Source organism: Ochlerotatus camptorhynchus, unplaced genomic scaffold (assembly GCF_037179485.1).
Source record: "Ochlerotatus camptorhynchus isolate MF236.1 unplaced genomic scaffold, CSIRO-AGI_Acam_v1.1 ptg000155l, whole genome shotgun sequence".
NCBI classification, from domain to species: Eukaryota; Metazoa; Arthropoda; class Insecta; order Diptera; family Culicidae; genus Ochlerotatus; species Ochlerotatus camptorhynchus.
In genome coordinates, this window is record NW_027040645.1 from 732,992 (window position 1) to 747,700 (window position 14,709).

The following is a 14,709-nucleotide window of genomic DNA, read 5'->3' on the forward strand; positions in this document are numbered from 1 at the left end:
TTGCAAAAAACTTGAAAATAGAGTCGTCTACTTTTTTAAAAAGCGAAAAGAGTTGTTACACGTTTTTTTGAAATGTGTGTTTGTAGGGTTTTGCAAGTGGCGCAAGATCTGTAATTTAGATTAATGGGCACCAATGTTCACAATTAGCCAGAATACAGTCATGGTTCCTATATATGGATCCTGGAGACAACGGAACGGTCCTCGAAAAATCCGGAACATCCGTAAAAATGGTCAATCCATGATCCTGATCCTAGAGCTCCGTGTTTTTTTTTAACATTAGGATCTGTGATATAAGAATGAATTTGGGTCATGGACCCAGAAGGCCATGGGACCGTCCTCCGGAAGATCCGGAACATCCGTAAAAGTAGTAAATCCACGATCCTGATCCTAGAGCTCCACGTTTTTTTTTTATAAAAATTAGGAACTGTGATGATCGAAAGAATTTGGGCTTACATGAATGAACCTGGATGTCCATAGGACCGTCCTCCGGATGATCCGGAACATCCGTAAAAGTGATCAATCCATGAAACTGATCCTAGAGCTACGCGTTTTTTTTTTAACATTAGGATCTGTGATATAAGAATGAATTTGGGTCATGGACCAAGATGACCATCGGACCGTCCAGCGGAAGATCCGGAACATCCGTGAAAGTGGAAAATTAACGAAACTGATCCTAAAATTCCGAGGTTTTCTTGAAAACGTTAGGAACTGTGATATTTGAATGACTTTGGGATCGTGACATAAACATGGACCCAGATGGCCATCGGAACGTCCTCCGCAAGATCCGAAAAATCTGTAAAAGTGGTCAATGTATGGAACTGATCCTACAGCTGCACAGTTTTTTTTTTCGAAAACACTTGGAGCTGTCATATATAAATTAATTTGCAGTCGTGACATAAACATGTACCCAGAAGGCCATGAGACCGTCCTCCGCAAGATCTAGAACATCTTTAAAAATGGTCAATCCTCGAAACTGATCCTAGAGTTCTACGGTTTTTTCGAAAGCATGTGGAACTGCGATATAAGAAATATTTTGGGGTCATGACAGAAACATGGACCCAAATGGCCATGGGGCCATCCTCTGGTAAGTCCAAAACATGCGTAAAAGAGATTAATCAATGAATCTGATCCTAGAGCTCCGCAGCTTTTTTCCAAAAACATTAGGAACTGTGATATAAGAATGAATTTGTGATCGTGACTTAAACATGATAGATAGCCATGGGACCGTCGTCCGGAAGATCAACAACATCCGTAAAATGGTCACTCCATAAAATTGAGAGGTGGAAGCTTTACTATGACGAGCACCTCAACGGTGATGCAGCAGAAAACGAAGGTGGCACGGCAACAGACCTTGGAACACGTGCAGAAGACGACAGGCTACTGATCTCCAAGAAGTTTACGAGGAGATCGGTCGACTGAAGAACAACAAAGCAACTGGTGTAGATCAACAACCAAGAGAGCTATTAAAATACGGTGGTGAAGCACTGGCTAGAGCGCTGCATTGGGTAATTGCCAAGATTTGGGAGGAGGGGATATTACCGGAGGAGTGAAGCAAAGTGTTGTATGCCCAATCTACAAAAAGGGCGACAAGTTGGATTACTGCAACTACCGCGCGATCACACTGCTGAGCGCCGCTTACAAGGTAGTCTCCCAAATTATACGCTGCCGCCTGTAACCATTTGCAAGAGATTTCTTGGGCAATACCAGCAGGGATTCATGGGTTCATATTCGCGATTCGGCAGGTTCTACAGAAATGCCACAAATACAACTTGCTTACACATAATTTGTTCATCGATTTCAAATCCGCATACGACACAATCGATCGAGATCAGCTATGGCAGATTATGCACGAGTACGGATTTCCAGACAAACTGACGCGATTGGTCAAGGCGACGATAGATCGAGTGATGTGCGTTGTACGAGTATCGGGGACACTCTCGAGTCCCTTTGAATCTCGAAGGGGGTTACGGCAAGGTGATGGACTTTCGTGTCTGCTATACAACATTGCGTTAGAATGTGTGATCAGAAAAGCAGGGATAAACACGAGTGGCACGATTTTCAGGAAGTCCATCCAGCTTCTTGGCTTCGCCGATGACATCGACATCATGGCACGGAACTTTGAGACGAAGGCGGAAACGTACATCAGACTGAAGGCTGAAGCTAGGTGGATTGGACTTGCCATCAACGCATTAAACACAAAATACATGAAAGGAAGAGGTTCTAGGGAAGACAATGTTAGCCTCCCACCCCGAGTTCAGATTGACGGTGACGAAATCGAGGTGGTCGATGAGTTCGTGTATTTGGGCTCACTGGTGATCGTCGAAAATGATACCAGCAGAGAATTTCAAAGACACATTATGGCAGGGAATCGTGCCTACTTTGGACTCCGGAGGACACTCCGGTCGAATAAAATTCGCCACGAAGTTGACTATCTAAATGAAGCTGATTAGACCGGTGGTCGTCTACAGCCAAGAGACCGTGACTATGCTCGTGGAGCACAAACGTGCCCTTGGATGACGGAACGTGAAGGAAGCGAATGAACCAAGAATTGCACCAGCTGTTGGAAGAACCATCCATCGTTCACATTGCAAAAATTGAGCGACTACGGTAGGCTGGGCATGTCGTAAGAATGTCGCACGACGACGCAGTGAAAATGGTTCTCGAAAGCGCCCCAACAGGAACAAGAAGAATAGGCGCGCAAGGTGGATTGACCAAGTAGAAGGCGACCTGGGAACCCTACGCAGACTACGAGGCTGGTGAAGTCTGGCCATGGATCGAGTAGAGTGGATACGACTTCTTCGGACAGCAGAGGACAACAAGGCCTTAGCCCGATTGCAAGCCATAAAATTGATCCAAGAACGAAAAACCGTGGAACTGTGATATTAGAATGAATTTGAAGTCTTAACATAAACATGGAACCGAATGACCATGAGACAGTCCTCCGGAAGATCCGTAAAAATGGTCCATCCATGATACTGTTTCTAGAGCTCCGTAGTTTTGTCGAAAACACTTCTAACTGTGATATATGAAAGAATTTAGGGTCGAGACATCAACATGAACCTGGATGGCCATTGGAACGTCCTCCAGAAGATCCTGATCATCCGTAAAAGTGGATCATCGATGAAACTGAAAAAACCGTGGGTTTTTTTCGAAAACTCTTGGAACTGCGATTTAAGATAGAATTTAGGGTCGTGACATAAACATGGATCCAGATGGCCATGGTCCTCCAAAAGATCCGGAACATCCGTAAATTTATCCTATGGCCATCCAGGTCCGTGTTTTTATCTTTATTAAGGAGACTTTCAGCCCTGGGCTGGTTCGTCTCCGGTACGTGTTTATGTCATGACTCCGAATTCTTTCTTATATCGCAGTTCCACATGCTTTCGAAAAAACCGTAGAACTCTAGGATCAGTTTCAAGGATTGACCATTTTTAAAGATGTTCTAGATCTTGCGGAGGACGGTCCCTTGGCCTTCTAGGTACATGTTTATGTCACGACTGCAAATTAATTTATATATGACAGTTCCATGTGATTTCGAAAAAACTGTGGAGCTCTAGGGTCAGTTTCATACAATAACCACTTTTACGGAATTTTCGGATCTTGCGGACGACGGTCCGATGGCCATCTGGGTCCATGTTTATGTCACGATCCCAAATTCATTCTAATATCGCAGTTCCTAACATTTTCAAGAAAACCACGGAGCTCTAGGATCAGTTTCGTTAATTTTCCACTTTCACGGATGTTCCGGATCTTTCGGAGGATGGTCCCATACCCATCAAGATCCATGTTTATGTCACGACCCCAAATTCATTCTATCATCTCAGTTCTTAGTGTTTTTTCAAAAACTGCGGAGCTCTAGAATCATTTTCATTGATTGACCACTTTCACGGATGTTCCGGATCTTCCGGAGGATGTTCCGGACCTTCCGGAGGATGGTCCTATGGACATCCAGGTTCATGTTTATGTCACAACCCCAAATTATTTCTATCATCACAGTTCCTAATGTTTAAAAAAAAACGCGGAGCTCTAGAATCAGGAGAGTGGATTGACCACTTTTACGGATGTTCCGGATCTTCCGGAGGACGGTCCCATGGCCATCAAGGTCCATGGCCCAAATTCATTCTTATATCACAGATCCTAACGTTAAAAAAACGCGTAGCTCTAGGATCAGTTTCATGGATTTGTCACTTTTACGGATGTTCCGGATCTTCCGGAGGACGGTCCTATGGACATCCAGGTTCATGTTTATGTCACAAGCCCAAATTCTTTCTATCATCACAGTTCCTAATGTTTATAAAAAAAAAAACGCGGAGCTCTAGGATCAGAAGAGTGGATTTACTACTTTTACGGATGTTCCGGATCTTCCGGAGGACGGTCCTATGCCCATCTGGGTCCATGACACAAATTCATTCTTATATCACAGATCCTAATGTTTAAAAACACGGAGCTCTAGGATCAGTTTCATCGATGGTCCACTTTTACGGATGTTCCGGATCTTCCGGAGGACGGTCCCATGGCCATCCAGGTGCATGTTTATGTCACGACCCCAAATATTTTTTTGTATCACAGTTCCTAATGTTTTCAAAAAAACCGCAGAGGTCTAGGATCAGGATCATGGATTGACCATTTTTACGGATGTTCCGAATTTTTCGAGGACCGTTCCGTTGTCTCCAGGATCCATATATAGGAACCATGACTGTATTCTGGCTAATTGTGAACATTGGTGCCCATTAATCTAAATTACAGATCTTGCGCCACTTGCAAAACCCTACAAACACACATTTCAAAAAAACGTGTAACAACTCTTTTCGCTTTTTAAAAAAGTAGACGACTCTATTTTCAAGTTTTTTGCAATCAAAATCATCTAGAAACCCTAGGAATTCTAAAGGTACCACAATTTTTGAAATTCATTAAGAAATGGCTAAGTTGTGGCATTGCAAACTTGCCGTTACACGTTTTTCGGAGGCTTCGTAGTCGGCGTAAAGTTTTTTACCCACCGTATTCGGAGTGTTAACAAATTAAATAGTTTTTTAAGAGCCTGTGGATTCCCTCAGGAGGCCTCGGAGGATTCAATCGTCTATATGTTTTAAGTTATATAGATCGTAGATACATACTTCGGCTAACTACGGTATTTTTCAATTGAATTAAGTGATTTTAGACTTTTGAGAAGGTATCCAATGTGAAAAATTATCAAATCGAGGGGTGAAACCTCAAGATAGCAATTTTAATTATTCTAGAAATATGTGTCCTCAGTCATTTCAAACAACAAACTCTGTAACGTCACATTCTTCGGTTTGGCAGTGTAGGAACGAAATCCTGCAAGCATACCATAATTCATAAAGAGGTTAGTTATTATAAAACGTGACGTGTTAGGGTATAAGTTTATTTTACACTTAAACTCAGGAGACCACAAGAAAGCCGTGTTGCACAGTGCGATTTGTTTTTTTTTTTTAGAATAGCATGCCCACACTCTACCAGGATGTATGTTTTTGTTTGAATTTTTTTCAGATTTTGTACAGTAACTGAAAAAAAAAATCCTTTTGAAGATTTGGAAAGTGTGATAAATTTAATAATTAATCACGAGTGAACGTGAGCTACTCAAATAGAAACTTTTGATCAATTTCTCTGGGAAATTTATCACACTTTTCAAATCTGAAATGATATTGACAGTTGTTGTACTGTATCTGAAAAAGGAAGTCACCCCATTTTTCAGATACAGTACAAAAACTGTCAAAAACAAATTTTTAACGTCACATATAATGGATTTATTGTTCATGGTCGTATGTTTACATATAATGTTAAACTCAGTCGTTTATTATGCTACTCGGATAGATTTATTTTTCTTTTTTTTCAATTAGGCAATTAGCGTACAAAAAGTAGCTGTAGTAACAATTTTAAGGGGGGGCTGCAGCCCCCTAGCTCCCCCGTGGTAACGCCAATGACTATTTCCTCTATTAAAAATTCTTGTCTTATACACATATTGATCGTTCCGCCACATATAATGTGATCTAAAGGGTTGCGCTATCTCTTTTCCAGAATACATTTAATTTACATGAGTCTTTAGTAAAAAAAGGAAAATAGAAAATGAAATAGGAGTATAAGCTGAGGTTTAGATCAGATGTATTATATTTTACGTTTCTAAATGGACTCGTTAAAAATTCGGAATCTCTAATAAAAGGGCAATTGGTGTCTTCTGCGCACTTTTTCGTTATGAGCAAAGGAATAAGTGCGTTTAAGACACCAAAACCATTAAGCGCACTCTTATGAGCGTTTCCGCACTTTTCGTCGCACTTATAATGTGCACAAAATGCAATACTATGATCAAATAGTTTAATAACTCAAACTTTGTTCTTTTTTTTTTCAAGATGCAAATGTAAAGTTGGATGGGCTGGCGATGGTTTTCACTGTGGTCCAGATAGAGATCTAGATGGATGGGCGGACTTTGATTTGGGATGTGCAGATAGCAGATGCCGCCAGGATAACTGCGTTTACGTTCCAAATTCCGGACAAGAGGATGCTGATAAAGACGGGATAGGGGATGCTTGTGATCCAGATGCGGACAACGATGGTGTTCTGAATAGTCCGGTATGATATTTTATCCCTGTACAACTCAATTTATTTACTCTTTTTAAGATTATTAATTTCAATAGGATTCCATTCATATAGCATGGATTGATACAAAGGTTGGGATTAATCTTAATAAAATCAGCTTATCGATCGCATTTTTTTTTGTAAAAACAAATCAATAAATTTTAGATGTAGGAACCTAGAATATTGAGGCTTTCTTTAATTTAAATTTCGAACAAAAATATAATAATAGGTGCATTTTTTTTAGTAAAAATGCTTAGGTTCTAGACAAAAGAAAGGTCAGATTGTAAAATGAGACGACACGTCAACCTTTTTAATAAAATTATGCAATCATCGAGTTAACAATACATCCATGACAAGAATTCGATTGTAACTTTTATGAGATGGCCACGTTAGTGATTTCAACAAAATTTATTTAGCTCTTAATTTGATACAATTTATATCTGACACAATTTTTCGCAAATGTCTTTGCCTTAAGTAATATAATGGGTCATGGTTTTACGTTTCTATTATGATGTGTTCCAATTGACCACTTTGTCAAGCAGTTTTGGCGTGACTTTCTACCAGCGATTTCACAAAACTGGACCAACTAATTTCCAGTTTTTTTATGAAACGCACAAATGTTGGCTAATTTTCTCGAGGTTCTAGAAGAAAAAATCCCAAAATAATGTTTTATTTCGAAGTTCGAGTGATAGTAAACGTCATTTTAAGTGCTCGAATGAAGTGGTTAATTATGGCCTACCATAAATTTGTCACGGTTCACTGAAATTAATATTTTCTTTAAAGCATTATGTGAATAAATGTTCAAGAACGAAGAAATTCGAACCACGGATAACCATATGTAACTTCTTCTCCTTAATCGTCGTAAACGCATATAACGATCAATATAAATATTATTAGTTTTGCCCAGCACAGCGCTGGCATCGCATTACTTTGACGTCTTCTATTAAAGAGATTGCTGACGTTTATCGTACGCACACTACATCACGTATACGTATACGCAAAATGTTTTCATCGCGAACAAAAACTTCATAGCGGTAATTTTTACCGATGAAAACAAATCACTGACTCAATCATACTTTAGCAATCTCTATATTGCACCATTGTTTGAGACTTGGCTAACAAGTTTTATTTTTTCACGCAAACAGCACTTGAGATGTAGTTAGTGAGTTTCGTGACGATATTTGTGAAAAGAGTTACGTCTAGACGCGTCTGTTTGTCTGTGTTAGTCCTACTTACACGAAACATTCATCAAAATTGTGGTGAACAACACCGGCTCACGGAACCACGTGGTTCACCAAGGTTTTTTAAAACACAATTTACGTTAAATGTTCTAATTTCTTCGTCACGCTGCACAGTGGTCAAGAATGCAGATTTAGGTGCAAGGATATGTTTTGAGTCTTAAATTGAAAATTAACACTAAAAGTTTCTTCTACAAAGTTGTCCCTTATAGTTAGGCTCTCATTTTTATGACAATGAATTCTAGGGTGGAGCTCTCAAGCAACTTTGTTAGACAAACTTTTTTATATCTCTTAAATTGACCGATTTAGAGCTATTTTCTTGAATTGAGTTAGGGTGTCTTTAAAAAAAAAGCAGTTGTTTTGCTCTAGTTTTCTTATTTCAATTTTCTCAGCAAAGGTGTATTCAAATGATTAGATCTGTAGAAGGCGCAAATATTCGCTGAACAGAGCTTGTCACAATTTTTGGTGTAAATACAGAAATTTTTAAAATACGGCTTTATGGACCATAGCATAAATACAAATGGCATCAAAATCCGATTTTTTTAAAAAACATTTAAGCATGTGAAAAATCAAAATCCCTTAGGTTTTTTCAACACGGTTTATTTTACACGGTACATATCCCCCGTGTATAAAAAGACCTGAGTGTATTAACATTTGAAAAGGGCATATTTTTAGTAGAAAAACGTCAATAACTCTCGTCAATAGCTTTGTTCAGCAAAAATTTGCGCCTTCTACAGACCTAATAGTTATTTGAATACACCTTTGCTGAGAAATTTGAAATAAGAAAACTAGAGCAAAACAACTGCTTTTTTTTAGAGACACCCTAACTTAATTCAAGAAAATAGCTCTAAATCGGTCAATAAATTTTTTTTAACAAAGTTGCTTGAAATTAGCTCAGCTATTACTTTGCCGAAACATGTATATATTAATTTCTACAAACAAAACGTTTTATTTTTGACTTTAATGATAATAAGAACCACCCTAGAATTCATTGTCATAAAAATGAGAGCCTAACTATAAGGGACAACTTTGTAGAAGAAACTTTTAGTGTAATGTTTTAATTTGAGGCTCAAAACATATCCTTCCACCTAAATCTGCATTCTGGACCACTGTGCGCTGGTTCTTGAACATTTTCCAGTCAAGTAAAGATCGGTTTCATGAAAAAAAAACTATACATTTAAGTGAATCGCGAAACAAACTTTCAGGTGCAGCCTCGGTTACTACCCTAGCCTGCAACCATACCAATCATTTGTGTCAATACCTTCTCGTGAAATCCATTGGAAGGCGAGCTTGGGTTGCAAAAGGCTCAGTATACTATTTTGTAAAGTTGTTAAATGAATCATGTTTTATCAATAGGATAACTGTCCACTGGTACACAACCCTGATCAGCTAGATTCTGACAAGGAAGGAGGAGATAAACAAGGAGATGCTTGTGACAACTGTCCCACCGTAGCGAATATCGACCAGCACGACGTAGACGGAGATGGAATTGGCGATGCTTGTGACCCTGATATAGATAACGATGGAATTTTGAATGAGCGAGATAACTGTCCAAAGAAAGCCAACGCTAATCAGCTTGATAGTGATATAGATGGAATTGGAGATGTATGTGACAATTGTCCAGCAGTTGCTAATGTTAACCAGGTAATTGTTTAAAAAAAAATAACCTGATTATAGAACAACCTATACATACTCAAATTACCATTTACCCTGGTGGTTTGTATGTTGGTAAATGAAGTCTCTGAGTGCTTATTTTTTGCATGATGATGTATTACATACATATGTTCCAGAGAATCGTTTGGCAAAAATTGAGCGTTCAAGGATTTCATTTATCCTCCAAATGATAATAGGTAAAGGTATTGACGAAGCTAGCTTTACCCTATGGGTTCTTAGGTGAATCTCCATTTGTGTATGGGCCAGTATTGGGGATTCTTTTATTACGTTCAGCCGTAACATAAACTGACCACTTATACGTATAAATTTTGATGTCAAGACAGCTTATATTACGTACTATCTCATATAGTCTGAACGTAGTATTAAGATGGCGAAAAAGATATTAAATCTAATGAAAATAGATCGTGGGCTGATAAATTAAATTTTTTGTAGGTGGACTCTGATAATGATTTAATTGGAGATGCTTGTGACAGCGATATCGATAGAGACCGGGATGGTGTTCAGGATAGTAGGGATAACTGCCCGAAGCTAGCTAACTCTGACCAATTGGATACTGATGGAGATGGCAGGGGTGATTTATGTGATCCAGATGCAGATAACGATGGAATCCTGAATATCGAAGACAATTGCCCAATAGTATTCAACCCAGATCAAACAGATGCTAACAGTATGTTAAAAATAGCTTGAAAATACATAATACTTTGTACATTACATTAACTTAAATTTGTATTTTTCAGATGACGGAGTAGGCGATATTTGTGAAGAAGATTTTGATCTGGACAAAATCCCCAATTATTTGGACAATTGCCCAAATAATTCTAAAATTTTTTCAACAGATTTTAGAACATACCAGACCGTTGTGTTAGATCCTGAGGGTGATTCGCAAATTGATCCAAATTGGGTCATTTATAACAAAGGAGCTGAAATTGTACAAACTCAGAACAGTGACCCAGGCCTTGCAGTGGGGTAATAATATTTTATTCGATTTGCAGACTTAATTGTAATGTCTCCTTTTTTGTAGATATGATGCATTCGGCGGAGTTGATTTTGAAGGAACATTCTTTATCGATACGGAAATTGATGATGATTATGTTGGATTCATATTTAGCTACCAAGATAATCACAAATTCTATGCGGTTATGTGGAAAAAGAATATACAGACCTATTGGCAAGCAACGCCGTTCCGGGCTTCAGCTGAACCCGGCATACAACTGAAGCTGATAGACAGCAATACTGGTCCTGGTCAGATGCTTCGCAATAGTTTGTGGCATACAGGAGATACTAAAGATCAAGTGAAACTGCTTTGGAAAGACCCTAGAAATGTTGGCTGGAAAGAACGCACTGCTTACCGTTGGTTACTTTTGCATCGTCCTAAAATAGGTTTGATTCGCCTGAGAGTGTTTGATGGTGAAAAAATGGTTGCTGATTCTGGAAACATTTATGATTCAACTCTGAAGGGGGGACGTCTAGGTGTATTTTGTTTCTCTCAAGAAATGATCATTTGGTCCGATCTGGTTTACAGATGTAATGGTGAGTTATGCATATATTTCTGAATAATATTCTTAGAATACTAAATCTTACATATTCATTATTTTAGATAATGTTCCTGAGGCAATTTACAAAGAGTTGCCACCACGTCTTCAAAAAGAAGTCCAAATTGATTATAAAACGTGACATCATGAATGAATAAAAAATCGTCATAGATACAATTTGAACTACCACTAAACATATTAAATTTATTGACAGGCAATTAAGAGAACTACACTATTTATTGTAACTGATTGTAACAGTATTTCGTTGGATAAATAAGTGTAAGATAATTAATAAAATGTCTTTAATTCTGAGGTAAAAAATGAGAATGCATTTCAATATGGCAAAAATATAAACACCTAAATAATTTACGCCTCCCATTTCAAATGGTCATAATTACCAATTGCAGGCAGGTTGGTGAGGAACAAAAAAATATTGAAAATGAGCAATATACATAAATGAGTACTAAACACATTTAAAATTGAACAATACAAAATAGAGCCAAAATAATTGGCAACGATTCATTTTGTTATTGCTCACTTTTTATTTTTTTAACCGGTGAAAAAAAATCTTTTGCAACTTTTTAATTTTCAATTGCTACTTTCCACTAGCATATTGCTAATTTTTAATAGCTTATTGCTTATGAGCAAGCAGGTTTATTGGTAATTTCACATTAACGTATGGTTTTTCATTCTTTATGTGACCGTTTATTAGGCTTTAATAAATTCATAATCTTCAGAACTATACTGAAACTATACGAAGATATTTGATCGATTTATATCTCAGGTCTCATGGGTTGAGGTTTTATATGTTTGAGGTTTTGCGATACAAAATCAAAGAACTTTATTTTTTGTCAAATGCGGTTTATTTATCACTATGGTGACACAGGTCGTGTGCATGTTTTTTTAGTTGCCAATTTGTTGTGTGTCGTATATAGTGATAGGTCAATATTAAAAATTACACAAATGTCCAACTGTTGCAATGGCGATCAAAATTATCACCGATTACCTGCAAAACGCGCTTTCCCTAACACAGATTTTAAATCGAATTTCATCCTGTCTCACTGAACAGTACTTATTCAATCCCCGTATGTGGTGGTATCTGGTTGGTCATCATCAGCAGAAGCAGCAGCAGTGCTTTCGGTGCGTGGCGTTGAACATTGTTCTCCAGTACACAACGAAATGCTGACCGCAAGAAGCGAGCTGCAGCCCACATGAGCGTCCATTCACCGAAGAAGGACGAAGAAGCATCGCTCTGATCGGAATCAGTAGTTCTTCGTGAGTCGCTGAGGGCCATCTATGCCAAGCGCGTCACCCTCGTTCCAAACAACATACAGCTCACCAGCCTCATCTGTGTCATCTGTGTTGAACACCCTCAGCATTACGAAAAACGGTCCTTTTCAGGACCACGATAAATTTGTTAAAGATGTATTTTAAAGGCAACATTGGAGGTGCAATTTCAAAAACCAAAGTCGTTTGCGGCATGCAGGTGGTCTGAGTCTGATCCAGAGATGATGGATTTTAATTCTTATTATCATTACACCGATCGATAGGAAAATTTCATATGAATCTGTTAAAATTAAAACTTTATCATTTTTCAAAATGTCTCTATTCTCGCTATTATCTGACGTAAATAATCAGTTTTTTCTCGCTTAGTGATTCCTGGCATAATTCCCGATAAATTTATCAAAAAGTGAGTTTTTTTCTGAGAAGAAAGTGTGTTTTCGGCATCATCGGAAGGAAAATTGTTTTGCAATTGCCAATTCGCCAACCGTTTTGCGCACCATCGGTGCGTGGTCACGCATACCTGTGCACACGGATCATCTTCATCGAGTGTCAGCATCTGCCTCCACATTCAAACCGCTCATCCATCTCGTGTGTTCAGCTGAGTGCCGAGCTTCATACAAGCACACACCAACGAAGACCGCCCGCACACGCGGATCGAAGATCATCAAAGCTGCGCGTCGCTCCGCTGCTGCTGTGTAAACGCTCGGTGGTAGTAGTATAGGATTATCAGATAAGTTTTTGTTCTTGTTTCTTTCTTTCTCCCATCAGTTAAATTTTAAGTTTGTGTTTCTGTGTTTGTATTTTTTTTTTCTCGTGTATTGTGTCCGAGTAATTTTGATTATCGTTGCAGTGGTAGAGCGTTTTTCGCTCCCACTAGTACGGCAAAATGGACATTTTGTCGGAAGACGAAATGGACGTTTTGTCGGAAGATGACCCCACTTTGCCACGCGATAGCAAGAAGGGTCGAAAACGTCTGTCATCCCAGAAATCAGATGATGCCATCCCTGGTTCGTCATCTCAGTCTGGTAATGGACAGGGACAGATAAGCCCCCGATCGCGAGCCTACCCAGAAGACTCGACTGGCCCATGGGTTGTTTACTTTCAGCCCAAAAAGAAACCTTTGAATGTAATGCAAATTACTCATGATCTGACGAAGCGGTTCTCGGCCGTGACCGAAATCTCGAAGGTGAGGTACAATAAACTTCGCGTTGTCGTCTCTAACCTGAAACAAGCTAACGAGATTGCTGCCTCCCAGCTCTTTACACTCGAGTATAGAGTGTACATCCCAGCTCGTAATGTGGAGATCGAAGGTGTGGTCACCGAAGCGAGTCTGACCCCCGAGATCCTGGCGAAGCAAGCGGTTGGCCGTTTCAAGAACCCCTTGCTTCCCACGGTTGAGATACTGGAAGTCCAGAAGCTGAACTCAGTATCTTTCAGCGAGGGTAAAAAGAGCTTTACCCCCACAGACTCGTTTCGGGTGACCTTTTCTGGTTCAGCCCTTCCTCACTACATCGAGTTGGGAAAACTTCGGCTACCTGTGCGTTTGTTTGTTCCTCGGGTCATGAACTGCCAAAACTGCAAACAGTTGGGACATACGGCCTCTCACTGTGGCAGCAAGGCACGCTGTTCCAAATGCGGGGAGAAGCACGAGGATGGCGCCTGCACAGTCACTGCACCAAAATGCGTGTACTGTAAGGGAACTCCTCATGGTCTCTCATCGTGCCCGGCATACAAACAATGCGGGGAGAAACTAGAACGCTCTCTTAAGGAGCGTTCCAGGCAGTCTTTTGCAGCAATGCTAAAAACAGCCACACCATCAACCAACGACAAAAATCCCTTTGCTGTTTTGTCTGATGACGAGTCTGACTCTGACTTGGCTGAGGAGGGAGTTTCTTTCAGTTTTCCGGAAGGTTCTGCACGGAAACGAAAACGCATCCGTTCGCGGAAAGTTGCAGATAAGGAACCCCAAATCAGCTTGCCCAAATCAAGGAGTGATGGAAAAAAGGAAGTTTCAACTCCTCCTGGTTTCCGCAGAACTGACTATAACCAGAATTTTCCATCTCTCCCGGGGACATCAAAAACCCCTGATGGTCCATTTTTAAGAACAGAAGCCCCTTCTTCATCCGGGTTGTTCTCATTTGATAAAATTGTGGACGATATTCTCAAGTACCTCAATATTTCTGATCCTCTCAAAAGCATTGTTCTGGCAATGCTTCCTACTGTGAAGACCCTCTTGAAGCAATTGACATTGAAGTGGCCCCTCATTGCAGCAATCATTTCCTTCGATGGATAATTTTCCAAACGAGGTCGGGGATTTGATCACTGTTCTACAGTGGAATTGTCGAAGTCTCATTCCTAAATTAGATTCTTTTAAGTTTTTAATTCACAAT

The 14,709-nt window shown here is 39.5% G+C and overlaps 1 protein-coding gene across 2 annotated transcripts in view; it reads left to right on the forward strand.

Annotated features, from left to right (window-relative positions):
• Tsp (Thrombospondin) overlaps nt 1–11,242 on the forward strand; it is a 52,956-nt gene extending 41,714 nt beyond the window's left edge. The window contains exons 13-18 of one of the 2 annotated variants that reach the window (XM_065222055.1): nt 6,366–6,585; nt 9,186–9,473; nt 9,936–10,170; nt 10,241–10,469; nt 10,525–11,033; nt 11,101–11,238. In XM_065222055.1, the coding sequence (XP_065078127.1) occupies nt 6,366–6,585; nt 9,186–9,473; nt 9,936–10,170; nt 10,241–10,469; nt 10,525–11,033; nt 11,101–11,177 (1,558 nt within the window). In that variant the 3' untranslated portion in view covers nt 11,178–11,238. Of the gene's footprint in view, nt 1–6,365; nt 6,586–9,185; nt 9,474–9,935; nt 10,171–10,240; nt 10,470–10,524; nt 11,034–11,100 lie in introns of both variants that reach the window. The other variant, XM_065222056.1, reaches the window with a different exon arrangement.
• Nucleotides 11,243–14,709: the final 3,467 nt, after the last annotated feature.